Below are 14,871 nucleotides of genomic sequence, written 5' to 3'. Positions count from 1 at the left end.
AATCAATTCAGATTTTTCAACTTTATCTAAAGATACTTCTAAATGTCAAACGAAAGCAAAGTCTCTCAATAAAGTATTTATTTTTTGAAACAATATTAGATGTAGTAATAAGATTTGGGACCATGACCATAGACTACCTAATGATGTAAGTGCGTATTTTTAGAATCTCTTAGTTCATGTTTCTTTTTGTTAGAAAAAGGAGGGGGAGGGACATTTTATTGAATTTTCAGAACCGAGGACAATTTATTTCATACTCGTTGGTTGGGGTTTGTCTGATGGAGGCTGATAAGGAGCTGGTGTGCAGAGGGCTTCATTCTGTGATCAATCAAATCTTTTCTGTTGAAACTGTAATGATTTTTAAAAGGGCTGTATCTTTACATGTATACATTTAGCTATTTTATGGGCTACCTAATTTTCAAAGATTAGAAAATTTTTTTCAGAAAAAAGATTCTTTTTTGAGTGTGGCTTCAATAAAATGTCCATTAATTCTTATTTAGATGGTTATGAAGTGCTGATAAAACTTCGGGCCATTGATGGTATAGTCTTATAAATATTTGTTAATTTGAATTGGATTTTAAGATTTCGGTCTGGTCATCATAGTAACTATTCTAAACCCTTCAGATCCCTGTTGAAAGGAACAGCATATACTTTACCATCTGAATTGTTTTGGCAGTATTCTCTGCTCCAGTGGTTAGAATCATACACTTTGGAATTAATGACCAGACTATATGGAATGTTCTTGAAACCACTGGTTTCAGATTTTTAATTGATATCTTCAGGTTCTTCATAGAAATAGGAAGCTCTGTTTGTCTTTTTTTTTTTTTTAAAGAAAAACTTAGCTTTTTGTAGATAAATCCCAATGAAAATTTTTTAAAGTAAAAGTATAAAAATCCAAACTTGATTATTGTCTGGCTCTCTGGTGCCAGTCAAAATGCTGGTCTGGGAGTGGGCAGCGGTTCTGCTGGGTCCACCTTAGACATTCTGCTCCATCATTAGTCCTAAATCAGTCTCTTTCTTCCCACCATACACTCTAAATGGCACATTCTCAACTGTGAGGCTATCTAAAAATGGTGCTTTGGCTAAGAGATGAATGTGGGAGTTCAGCTTGCTTTTCTGGCAGTGGAGGATTTTAAGTAGAAAACTGCTGCTTTTCCCACATAGCTGGAAATAGTTCCAGATAATTCACATATTTTTCTAATTTAGTGAAATGAATCTGGCTGGGATCTGGTCATGGCTTGGCGGTTGATGATCTTGCAGTGCCTGAAAATAGTTGTTCTTAGCTGAATGCTCATAGCAGAAACTTTCCCCTGTGGATAAAGAAGATATGTGACATTGAGTTTATTTTCTGGAGGCTAATCTTAAATAAACCTGTGATTACAGCACCACAGACTAATCTTGCTGGAAGGAACTTCAGGGACACCAACCTGTCACAAGTGCTGAACATCAAAGATGAGAAGTGACTTGTCATAGGCACTTATGGCTCATAGGTCTTCCTAATGACCCAGGAGAACTGAAATTCGGCTCCGTGGGCTCACATCTGCTCTGGTCTCTTCTTCTTCCTTATTCTTAAAAGCAGGAGCCCTTCTTCTGTGGCCTCTTCTCCACCCCACCCAGAACCTTGTAAATAGACAATAGGGGTTAGTTGGGTTCCCAGGTTTTCCCATAGTAAACTTTTGATAGCATTATAACATTGCTTTCCTTTTTTTCTTTTAGCAATAGGTGAATATGAAGACCTCAGAGCAGAGAACCAGAAGACAAAGGAGAAGGTTTGTACTTTACCCTTTCTTTCCTCTCTTACTTGTGTAAAAGCCTAGACAGCATGGTGCATTGTTCTGCCACCAATTTCAGCTAAATACGAACGAGAGTGGTTTTTTTAATTTCTTTTCTCCTGCATGTGTGGTTCAGGCTAATATCAACTCCAGGCTCCAGATGGTAAAGAATAGCAGGCATGCCACAGTGGGCGCTGCTCTGGGAGATTAACTACACGGCTAAATGTGCAGCAAGGCACCAAGCCAAGCAACTCAAGCCCCCAAGAATTGTACTTTTTCCAGCAGTCAGATTTGGGATTCTAGTGATGGAATTGAAGGCCTGAGACATTTACCTTTTGGGTTGAGACATATTAGATCTGGAGAGAACTCTTTGGAATTAGTCATTGGTGTTTAGCTCAGATGTTTCCCTAAACCCTTTGTATGTTTGCTTCCTCTAAGTATATGAATAATCTATTGGAAGTTGAAAAACACCCAATGTGAAGATGGTGAAGCGTGGTGAATATTTTCCTGGGCTCTGGCAGTTTTATTTTTTAACGGTTAAATAATTAAATTCTACTTACCTTTATGTCTCTGGACATATCCATTTAAGATTCATGAGTGTTTTGTTTTGTTTTGCTGTACGCGGGCCTCTCACTGCTGTGGCCTCTCCTGTTGCGGAGCCCAGGCTCCGGATGGACGCGCAGGCTCAGCGGCCATGGCTTACGGGCCCAGCCGCTCCACGGCATGTGGGATCCTCCCAGACCGGGGCACGAACCCGTGTCACCTAGCATCAGCAGGCGGACTCTCAACCACTGCGCCACCATGAGTGTTTTTATAACATATATCTTTTTTTCCCTATAAGTTTAGGGAAGGGACATACAGAAGGGAAGGCTAAAGAAAGTAGAGGGACTGAGTAGAAAATGAAAAGGAGAGAGGGGGAACTGTCCATTATTGTTATTTAGATATAAATGAAACTTATTTTAAAAATTTAAAATTTCTATTTTTAGAAATTTGTTTGATAGACCAGATATTTCAAAGCATAACATCCATGGTGGAAAATTAATAAGACAGGTCCTTCGTGGTTATGAAAGAAGGTACACATCATTATGCAACCTTGTCTTTAAAATTTCAGAGTAAGAGCTGTAATGAAAATTGGCAGTGAGCTAAATATTTGTAAAACTTGTGGCATGTTTGTGGGTATTTATTGAACTCTTAAAAATCATATTTAACTTTTTTACTCGTATTAACTTGCTACCTATATAGATGTTGGTGTGGTGGTATTAATGGTAAGTCCTCTAGTTCAAAGCACATTATAATGGATTTTTAGATCGTTATTTTTCACCCACGTTTCATGCTCCTTTGCTCATTTGTAAATAAATCTTTGGTTTATTTTTGAAATAAAATTTTTATTTAAAAATTTATTTATATTTGAAATTTTAAGTATCTTCCCTTCCTTTCACTAGGCAATTCAGGGAATGGTGGGTGGGGTGATGAGAATATCTGTGATAGAAGGTGGCTGGTACATGCGTCTCTAATATGGTAAGGAGGTCACAGAAAACAGTTTGACAAGATTTCTAATTCTAACATAACCACACAAAATCACAGATGTCCCGAGGATGCCAACAGGTGGGGAGTATATGCTTAGATCTTGGGTCCCTGTTGTCCCATAATTTTAAAGCGAAGCTTATGCCAGATAGCTTGAGCCTTTTTCCGTAAGATACCCAGCCATCTTCCAGCTCTAGGAGAAGGAGCCAAGACGTTATCAGTCAATTGAGTCTCTTCCATATATGTTCCTGGTCCAAGGGGGGAAGAGCAAAACAAGTTGGAAGGGTTAATTCAGGAGAACTCCTTGGTTTAACCTGGAAGATAGGAGGAGGGAAAGCAAACAAGTGTCTTCATTTGATGAAGAAAGAAGGATATAGAAGAATGTGAATAACATAAGAGGAAAGAGAGTAAATTTTTTGTTTTCTCTTATCCTTCTTTAATCCTTGCTTACTTGTAGACCTAGCATTGCCCTAAAGATAGTAGATGTTCTATAAACATCCGTTATTAGTGATGATGATGGTTGTTTAACTGCGAGCCGCTTTCTGCAGTGAGTTTTTATGTGAACCATCTGTTATACAAGTGAATTGTAGGTAAGATGCATTTGGCAAAACAAGGATTAAAAATTACCTTAGCCCATTACCTGTTTACATGTTTCTCTACACAGAGTATGTCCTGATACTTTTGTAACATCTGTATTGATGTGCTTCTGTACTTATTCTTTAAAAATAACTATTAACAGAAATGGGAAGAAAAGAAATGAAAGCAATATGGAATGCTGTGTGGTTGGGTAAAACAAAATAGGATGGTTTTAAGTTTACCGCACTCTGTTTATCTTGTGTTAAAAGACTAGTAGGCTTATTACTGCAGATTTTCCCCCGAAATGGGGGCTGTATTACAAAGGAGGGAAGCCTATAATAAAAGCCTTTTTAATACAGCACAGAATGAGTAAAAGCAGCTTTAGTTCTGGAGGTGGTAAATGGAGAACACCATTTTCTCTGGCAAAGCACTCTCTGTGCCTGGCTGTGTGAGCTTTGTCCAGTCCCCATCAGCAAATATTCATGGCCATTCTTACCTCGTGACCCCAAACGAGTTCAGTTAAATCAGTCAAGGATAGGAATCTAAAGTAAGAGTCTTTTGCCATAGTTAATTTGATGTGGGGAAATTTTGCAGAAGTGTAAGCGACCAGAAAAATAAATGGCAAGTTTTTTCCTTCTGTGTGTCCACATTAAGTCTAAACATCTTTGTTGTCAGGTCATGAACCTTATCAATGGGAAGAGACAGTGGGTGTGATTCCTTTGGGTAGATCTTTTTATGCCCTGTTTAGAATCTTCTCTGTTGAGACAAGTGGTAGGACATGAATTTCCTCAGAACAGGTGGTTGCTTAAGAGACTGTTTTTTTAAGAAGCTACTGTGGGTCATGTACATTCCCTTATCTCCCTTATCTGATGCTCCAAACAACCCTGTGCCAGCTCTATTTCACAGAAAACAGGACCTCAGGGCTTAACAGAATCTAGATTCAGACAGGGTATTCTAACCAAAAATACTCAGTTTGAAGCAGGTAAACCTAGGGGATCTAATTGACTTTTTCCCCAAAGGTCTTGGTTTTATTCTTAATTTTTTACTGTTAGCCCATGAATTTTCCACAACAAATTATCAGACTCAGTACTTTTCTGGATCGTTTGTCTTCATCATCTGTTGGTTTGTATTTAAAAACTGAAAGTTAAATATCAAATCAGTCTTACATCAGAAAAATTCTCAGCGTGCGTGTGCCTCTGTGTGTTTGTGTGTGTGCGTGCGTGCACATGTGTATAGATTCTGACATAATGCATTCCAAGGGTAAGAGTAGGAGGTTTGAGAGGGTGGGCCAGTGTTTTAATGATATTTTCCTTTGCAGTTCTCCCTTTTTAAGAACAATATAATGCTGATCATTTTGTGGTTTTTATCAGTGTCTTTGAGGATGGAATCAGGATCTGAGCTGATAAGGAAAACTTTGCTGAATGCCTTCTGAGTACTGGGATATAAAGAAAAATATACGAAGGTCCCACTCTAGAATAAAACTACTCTAATGAGGGACGCAGGCAAATTGACAAATAACTGTGATAAATTGTACATATAAGTGAATGCTTAGAGTTTAGGGGTGGGATGGGAAAAGAACAAAAAGACAAGGTTCCTACTCAATTCCATGTGACTAACTCTTATCTCTTAATGCTTGGATTAAATGTGGCTTACTTTTTTTCTTTCTCTCACAAGCAGAATTGTCGCCTCTTTGTAATGAAACATCTGTATATTTCTTATGCACTTACCACATTTTATCAACCAAAATTCATTATCAAAATATTATATAGGGTACATGTAAGATATCTGGGTTGGATTAAACTGTAAAAGCTTCAGTTTTGTTTTTTTTAGACATCAAGATAGGTGGAGATTATGGAAAGGGTGCTACTTATTTTTTGCCCAGTTTCTAAATAGCATTATCAACAATATGTTAAAAAGTGAGAAGGCCTATCACATTGAAGTCAACAACCCTTCCAAATTATTTTTGGGATAAAGAAAAATAGAGGACTTGTATATTTTGAAGTCAACCAAATGAAGTTTTACTCTGCTTGTGAAGCAATCATCATATTTAAATGTGTTAGTCATGCTTCTACAATTGAAGGGCATTCTCTTATGACTCATTCAGGATCTTTGTCATAGCTGTTTGTGGTTTTTTTCCTATATGGTGGGGGCAAAGCTTTTTTGAGCTTTTAATGGAATAGCTTTTACATTTCTCAGAGTGGTGGGGGCAATGTGGAGTGTGCATAAAAAGAAGGAAATCTGTAGAATAGAAGAATGTCTGCCTTTGAACAGTAAGTATTTATGTTTAATTCTATGTTCCGAGATCGAGTTTTGAAATGAATAAATGTTTAAGTGGCTGATTAGAAGTCGTTTGGGTGAGCTACTGTAACACTGCATCAGGCGGTTCTGTCAGCTTGCCAGGAACAATGAATGAAAAGGGAATGAGACAGACACTTTCCAAGACTTAGGTTTCAAGAAGCAAGATAGATGATACTGTTTGCATCTTGGCTCAGTTGTCTATTGTTAAAATTTCTTCATCTTTTGTAAATTTCAGAGGTGAAGGTCCCAAAGTATTTTATTTAAAAAAAAATCAGTAAAGAAGCCACTTTAAAGAGCAAGATATGCATCCATTATGCTAACTGTTCATGCATAATACATTCACATACATGCAGTTTCTTTAGAGCAGAGTGGCAAGTGGTTGTGCCAGAGAAAAAGTAATTACTTAGCAGTTTGAAAGTGAAAATGAGTCTCTTATTAACAGCAATCTATCCAGAAACAAAGAGCGAGGATCTCTGTTCTGATGACATGTGTTTCCATCTAACACACAATACCTAGAATTTGGAGAATGCTGTAAGACAGCTTTAGGGGACAGCTACTACTTTATTGCCTGTGAAAATTGGAGGGAAAGAACTTTGAATTGGAAGAAAGAACACTACCAAAAGAGAAAGAGAGTGAAAAGAATTCCATCCTAGTGGGAATGATTTAATTTATTGTGTTCTTTAAGGATAAGCACAGCTGAGTTCTAGCCAAACTTACATAGGTGGAACAATAGAATTGTTGATTTTTACTAAAAATGATTTGATGGTCCTCGAACTGCATCACCAAATATTCTAAAACAGGTAAATATGGACAATTCTGATGCTTTGCCTGTTTAAACTTTTAAATATTGTAACTGGACATAAAAGGAATGAAGTTCAAGACAAATAAGTAAAAAATGGTGTGGAGTTGAGACCTTTTCAGACTTAATGTTGTAGCCTCTGCTGTATGTTCCTGTAGTGCAGTACTTCTCTCATTATGGCAAGTGTTCTTATAAATTGCTTGTTTCACTGTTGATCTTTCTTGGTTGATCATAACTTTTGTGAGAGCACATTGCCTATTATGTTCCCCACTGTATTTTCTCTGCTTAACATAGAACCTGTATGAATAATTTGTTCAATACTTGGAGGAAGGAAATAAAGGCATTCAGTGATTACAGTAGATGCCTGCTTAGAAGTCTAATTCAGTCAACTGTATGGTAGTTGTCTTTGTGTAGATTGCCTACTCTGTTGCTGTCCTGTGTATGCAGTGCATGTGTGTACTTCTTGGGCCCCACACTGGCCTTTCTGTAGGCTGGCAACTCTTTGTTGCATTTGTGTGTCATGGAGATAAAAATGAATGTTTATGTTAGTGGAAGTTAGACACAATTCAGAATATTGGGGGTTTTCTTGCATAAAATATACACACAGCAAAATATAAAGATATCTTAGTACCTACAGTTATCTGTGCTTCTGCTGAGCCCCGTTAAGCAGACATCTTAGTACAAACAGCAGTTGGATGATATGCGAGGCAGAAAGAACAGAGCTGCCCATTTCGGTCAGGGAGAGGGGAATACCAATACACACTGGAAAGACTTTCCTTCACAAATCAGTCTGCCAATGCTTTGAGATGCTGGTTTAGTTTCAGAAGCCAGGTATCTGCCTGGATGAGCCTCAAGGAAGAGTTCTGGAAAACAGCCAGGGCTTCTAATACGAAGAGCTTTCAAAAGCAGCAAGGCTAACCTCCCGCCAATTCACCACTTCATGAAGAGCCAAAATAGAGACTCTAGAATTGATGTAATGTGATCCAACTTGCTTAAAGCAGCCAGCACTCGTGCTGCTGGGTTCTACCCCAGCCTTGAGCTACAGAGAATCGTTGAGCATCGTAATTAAGGGACGTGGGCCCAAGAACATCTGTTGCTATTGCAGTCTTCACGAGCAATTCTCACACAAAAAGAAGCAGTTTCTACAAATGATGCAGCTGCGTGAGCAGGAGAGAGGAAGGGGTAGGATGGGTGAGGGGCTTCTGTGGGACGTAAAGATACAACGTTCTTCCAAAAAGGCCCGGAATCTTTGCTACTTTCTCTCTGTTGGTAGATCAAGAGAAAGGTTACAAGATATTTTTCTGGGTTCATCTAAAATGATGAAATAAGTAGATGTTTGGATTTCTGCTTAGTAAACGTGTACGTCCTTCATATTTTGCTCAGCTCTGGTTGGAATAAATAAGTTGCTTTTGCAGCATGTGTAAATCCCCGCCCCCCACAATACACACCCCTTTCAGTATCCATAGCAGATGGTAAATTCTGTGGCTGCCAGTTCTATCATAATATGGTTGCAGAAAATAGAAAGCACAGCAACATGAAGACCTCTGATAGAACACAGCTGGTGTTGGGAGACTGCTTCTGAATCTGCTGGTGATGACTATAGAGTTAGTGTGAAAGCACATAGCTGGACTGTAGAAACTTGTTACTTGAATGTTGGGATAAGACTGTGATGTTGAGACCTGTTATTAACCAAAGCATGTCTACCTGGGCCTTACGAGCGAAGAGCATGGGCCATGGGTGGGCAGACTGGCAGGGTGGTGGGGAAGTACAAGGGGAACAGGTACCACATTCTAGAAAATGAGAGGAGCGTTCCTGAAACAGCTGGCTAGCACGCTCATGGAGTGTTAGGTGTTACACTGTCTGTCTGGTGGGGGAAGGATCTCATAAACGTATTTGAGAATCCAGGACTCTATAGAGTGTTTAGAATTTTAAACACCAAAAGACAATAAATACAATTTACATGTGAAGTTGGGACTAGAAACTGTATTAGACAGAATTACTTTTTTACAGAAGTTAAATTGACACAAGAAAACTTTAATGAAAGGATATGGCTTTTCCTTTAGAAAATGGTCCTGCCTGACCCCTCTTGTGGAGGGTCTAGGTCAGTATTTAGTAAATAGCTTTGCTAGTTTAACACCGTGTACTCGTTTCATGTACTCTAGCCAGAATGGATTTACCCAAATGAACAGAGATAGGTTTTTAAAACTAAAACTTTTAGAAAGTTTCAGTTCCTGAGAGACTGACGTACAAAACTGAACTGCTTTCTTAATTTTTTTATTTTAAAAATATTTTAAAAGCATAGAAAAGGGCAGAGAATAATATAACAAATACACACCTCACAGAATTAGCTTATTTTTTTTGAAATTTAAAAAGAAAAAAGAATGCTACAGATAAAATTGAAGGTCCTTTGTGTCACCCAGCCCTAGACCCCTTCCCCTCCCTATCTTTTAAGAGGCAGCTACTGTTATGTATTTTGTGTGTATCCTTCTAGTTCATGTTTTTATGTTTTTATATATACCATATGTATTGGGAAATATACAGATACAATATAAATATATAAAGTGTTTTTGTGTGCTTAAGGTATCATTTGATATATATTCTATAATTCCTTTTACTCAACATTATGGTTTCTGAGGTTTATCTATGTTGATACATTTAACTTCAGTTTATTCATTTTCATTTATAGTGTATTATATGGATATACCATGATTTATTGTTATTATAAATGCAGAACATGTTTGTATAGATCATTTTGTACACATTGCTAGAGATTCTAGAATCTAGAAGTAGAATTGCTGAGTCATAGGGTATGTACAATTCCAATTTTGTTAGTTTATTTCCAAAAGTAGTTATGCTAGTTGACATTTCATCTGCAGTATGTGAGAGTATCCTGCATCTGATCCCAGACTTTTCCAGCTTTTGCCAGTCTATTAGATGAGAATATCACTTACTATTTTAATTTGGGTTTTCCCAATTATCAGTGGCATCATAATTTTTTAGCCATTGACATTTGAAAATAAAAATATCCAAAGGTGTGAAATCCCAAAAAATATATCCCAGATGTGTTTTTCTGACATGGTAGGATTAAAATATAACTTTGTTCATATGGTCCTCTTAGTATAATAGTATTCCCACACAATTAAAATTTTAATTATCATTCTAATAGCTAAAATCACTTTTTAAAGTTTTAGATATTTTTGATGAAAATCTTCCTAAAATGTGTTTTACTTCCTATTTTGTGAAAATCGGGGTGAATTGAATTCAGTGCTCATAATGAATGTTAGGTTTTAAAAAAATTCATTAATGTCTACAGAGCCAGTTTAGATACTTGTTTCTGTACCTGATACCCTAAAAGATCCTCATGCTTTAATAAGTTATTTTTGCCTTCCCTCCTTTTAATTTGCTGCTGCCTTCTATTCAGAATTCTAAGGATACATGGATGGTTTTTTCTTGAGTGAGAGAGTGCATGGGACGTTGGGCAGCAGCTTGCTTCCAGGCAGTGGTCACTTCCAGTGTGCCCCCAGGGTTCTGGATAATTGAAACTGCGCAGTTTCAGGAATCTGACCTGCGGATGAGTGGGGTTTTTACTGTGTCAGCAAAATACCTACTTAAAAAGAGGCACAAATATTCTCTTAAAGAATGAATACATTTTAACTCAAGGATGTTAAATTGGTCTGTTACTGAAGAGATAATGAGCCTGGAAGGTGACTCATTATCTTAGAACGTCTGAGAAAATTGGCCAGATACAAGTGGTACAAATATCATGCTGGTGAGCAGTAACAAATACCATGTGGCCATTCATGCCTTTTTTTCCCTTCGTATATTTTTTTTCTTTTTAAAATTATTCTATTTTTCTTCTTTTTTATTGAACTATAGTTGATTTACAATATTGTGTTAATTTTATGTGTAGAGCAGAGTGATTCTGTTGTATGTGTGTGTGTATTCTTTTCCATTAGGTTATTACAAGATGTTGAATATAGTTCCCTGCGCTATACAGTAAATCCTTGTTGTTTATCTATTTTATATATAGTGATATGTATCTGTTAATCCCGTACTCCTAATTTATCTCCGCCCTCTCCCTTTTGGTAACCGTAAGTTTGTTTTCTATGTCTGTGTGTCTGTTTCTGTTTTGTAAATAAGTTCATTTGTATTATTTTTTAGATTCCACATATAAGTGATATCATATATTTATCTCTGTCTGACTTACTTCACTTGGTATAGGAATCCCTAGGTCCATCCATATTGCTGCAAATGGCACTATTTCTTTTTTATGGCTGAATGATATTCCATGGTATACATATCACATATCTTCTATATCCATTCATCTGTTGATGGACACTTAGGTTGCTTCCATGTCTTAGCTATTGTACATAGTGCTGCTATGAACATTGGGGGTGCATGTATCTTTTTGAATTAGAGTTTTTGTCTTTTCTGGATATATCATTAATGCTTTTTTAAGATTTTTATTTTTTGTTTTCATAAAATTGTTTGTTTGCTCTTTCTTGTCTTTCCAAATTTATGATATAAAGTTAACATTTCTGTTTTTTTCTCATTTCAGTGTGACAAAATTAGGCAAGAACGAGATGAAGCGGTTAAAAAACTGGAGGAATTTCAGAAAAGTATGTAAGCATTTCAGTGGAATTGTTCTAACACATACAGCTGTGCTTTGGGATTATGTGGGTAGACGTGTACCCTGTGTTTAGTTGCTGATGCATTGGGCATCCAAGAAAGGAAGAATTGTCTTCCTATTTGCCCAAAAAGTGCTCTGGCATTACTGTGATTTTTAAAGAAATGGATTGAGCATTATTGTTTCATAAGTATGTTATTTATATATATATATATAAAACACAGTTTGTACTTGTTATAAAAAATTTTACTATACAGAACAGTTAAAAGAGAGCAAATTTGTTATCTTCACTCTTTGAGAAAAGCCAACATTAGTATTTTATAGTCTTTCTTTCCTGATCTTTTATCTGTGAAATATATGTATCAACAAAAAATACAGTCATGCTTTGCATTCAGTTTTATAGCCTACTCTTTTCAGTAAACAGTATATTATAGTCATCTTTGCATGTCAGCAGAGATATGTATATCAGTTTTTAGTGTTGCCCATAGTATTCTATTATATGATAGTACCGTAATTTATTTAAACAATTCTTCAGTGATAGATGGATTATTTCTGGTTTTTAGTAATTATCAATAATGCCGTGACAAGTATTCTTATACATACATTTTTACAGTGGTCTGGTTAGTTCCTTAGGTTAATTTATGGAAAAGGAATTCTAGGTTTACAGAACTATACATTTTTAGGAGTTTGAATGGTTGAAATAGCCCTCTCACCAAGGAAAGTTATATTCCCACAAAAGCTTTAATAATCTTCTTAATTTTTGCTATGTTATTTTTTATGTGATGTAAATCTGTTATTACTTCATCCCCTAAAATAGAACATATCTGATCACACTCAGAAGGATCAGAAGGAAATAAGTCACGGGAAAGGGCCAGACCTTAGCAGGGAGAGTGACCCTCCCCCTTAGAAGCAGGGCCTTTGTCCATCCTTCTGCAGATGCCGTGTAAGTCAGGTTGTTTGATTATATCATAAAGCGTTGACTTGGTAACTACACCGCAAAGCATTTTATTCTTGTTGAAGGTAAAGCAGCTATAAAAATGCAGCATTATAGTGAAATTTCAATAGCCAGTTTATTTCAGGTATCTGGCTGTAACGAGGAAAACCAAAAGGGAGTATCTTTGGTGGCCAATATGCTATGACAGAACTATTTTTTTATCTGTGAATGTGTGGATTGTAGCTGTTTAGGACCTTCTCCTTCCCTAATGCAGGATTAATGGGACATTCTTACACTTGAACCGACACTGGGTTACAGCTTCAAGAGTTATACCATTGACATAGTTACCAGTTAATGTGTTTGAATTAGTTATTGATATTGGATTGGCATACTCTGTGCAGTGGGAATAGTTCGAATTCTTATGGTTGGAGTTATAAAATGTTTTGGTCCAGGTAGGTAGTAGGGATTTTACCTCTTGCATTATGCAGAAATGGAAGCAACTTCCTACCAAATCAGCCTACCTTTAGAGTAACATGTGAACTTTGCTTTCATCTACCATTTCTCTTTTCCATTTCTCTTCCTCTAAATACCTGTGATAGTTTTAAAAATTTACATTTTTCCTTATGAGCAACTCAACGCTTGAAAGAAATCATCTTTATTGTTGTTTTCATTCAGTTTTTACCTTTACTACATCAACCTAATTTAAGTTTGGATGGCAGGAAAACAGAGTATTAACTCTTCACTCAGTCTCAAAAGAACAGAAAATGGAGACTAAGAAAACTTTAAATATTTGTTAAAAAATTGAGTTAAATGGTTCACGACTTTAGAACATAGAGTAGAATTTCAGATTTGGAAGGGAATGAGGCAGTTTTCACCAGTAAAAAGCACCATTTGGTGTGAATCCCTGTAGCCCTGAGCAATTCCTTCATTAGTAAAAATGGAATAAATGACCCTACCTTATAGGCTGTTCGAGGATTAAATGAGATAATCCATGTAAAAAGTGCTGAACACAGTGCTTGGCACTGTAGTAAGTGCTCAATAAATACTAGTTGCGGGCTTCCCTGGTGGCGCAGTCGTTGAGAGTCCACCTGCCGATGCAGGGGACGTGGGTTCGTGCCCCTGTCTGGGAAGATCCCACATGCCGCGGAGCGGCTGGGCCCGTGAGCCATGGCCGCTGAGCCTGCGCGTCCGGAGCCTGTGCTCCGCATCGGGAGAGGCCACAACAGTGAGAGGCCCGTGTACCGCAAAAAAAAAAAAAAAAAAAAAATACTAGTTGCTGCTACCACCATCTCATTTACTGCACCATCCAGGGCTTGACTGCCCTTCAGTATTAAGAGTTTGTTTCATTTACCTTTCATGAATTAGTTTCTGAACACCAGTCTCCACATTTGGACATCTCCAGGGGAAGGTTTCTTTTGGTACTAAGTTGAAATCTGCCTTCCTGTAATGTTTACCTAGTTCTAGTTCTGGTTCTCCAGGTGTAGGAAGAGCAGCCGAATGAGGGTCAGGAAAGAGCTTTGTTAGGCTGTTGGGATCAGCTCTTCCTAGCCTGGCATACTTTTCGTAGCTGGTTTTGCCCACATTTCTATGTGATTCTTGGCCCTCTGCCAGCTCTTCCCGAGCCTTTCTCCTGTCTTTCTGGACGGAGTACACCGCTGACTGCATAGTAAAGCCATGTTGCCTAGAAAGACAGATTTCTGTGAAAGGGAAAGTAAGTAAAGTTCTTTCATGTCTTTTAGGCCACAGCATTAGATCCCCTGCTCTGTTTTAGTGCCTACCAATTTTCCTGCATACCTGCTAGCTTTCATGGCTGTTTTCTCACTACATGAAAACCTTTCTAAGTAATCTGATGTTGCACGAGAACTTATGGTATGTTTGCCACGTATACTTTAGAGATATCCTGCATGTAAATATTGCTGAGAGTTGGCTGGATGGAGAGGAGTTTTGCTCAAGAAGCAGCATCATTGGTGATGTCATTTTTAAATATGAGGAATTAGAAAAGAACATAGAAAATTGAAGTCATCTAGAAATAGCTTTAGGTGGCCTTTACCAGTTAGAACTCTGTAATCTGGGATATGTTCCTTAACTTCTCTGGGCCTCAGTGTTCTCAAATACAAAATTGCTATGATAATACCTACTTCCTAAGATCGCTGTGAGGATTTACGAGTGGACACATGTAAAGGGGTTTAGCACACGACAGACACATAGTTGGCCTGATAAACAATGATAGTGGTTGTTTCCTAAGCAGTTCTGTACTACAGAGAACATTCCTGTAAAAAGGTATTCACACGTGAACTTAGGCCTGAGACATTTTTTCAGTCATCAGACAAACACAAGTATGAAT

The 14,871-nt window shown here is 37.4% G+C and overlaps 1 protein-coding gene across 5 annotated transcripts in view; it reads left to right on the top strand.

Annotated features, from left to right (window-relative positions):
- The window catches only part of SHTN1 (shootin 1), a 101,421-nt gene that overhangs the window by 12,776 nt on the left and 73,774 nt on the right, over window positions 1-14,871 (top strand). For all 5 annotated transcript variants that reach the window (XM_029245734.1, XM_029245735.1, XM_029245731.1 and 2 more), the window contains exons 2-3: window positions 1,714-1,766; window positions 11,525-11,585. In XM_029245734.1, the coding sequence (XP_029101567.1) occupies window positions 1,714-1,766; window positions 11,525-11,585 (114 nt within the window). The remainder of the gene's footprint in view (window positions 1-1,713; window positions 1,767-11,524; window positions 11,586-14,871) is intronic.

Source organism: Monodon monoceros, unplaced genomic scaffold (assembly GCF_005190385.1).
Source record: "Monodon monoceros isolate NGI ecotype Baffin Bay Population unplaced genomic scaffold, NGI_Narwhal_1 Super_Scaffold_4, whole genome shotgun sequence".
Lineage (NCBI taxonomy): Eukaryota > Metazoa > Chordata > Mammalia > Artiodactyla > Monodontidae > Monodon > Monodon monoceros.
Note: the sequence above shows the minus strand (reverse complement) of the source record. Positions and strands in the feature narration are given on the sequence as shown.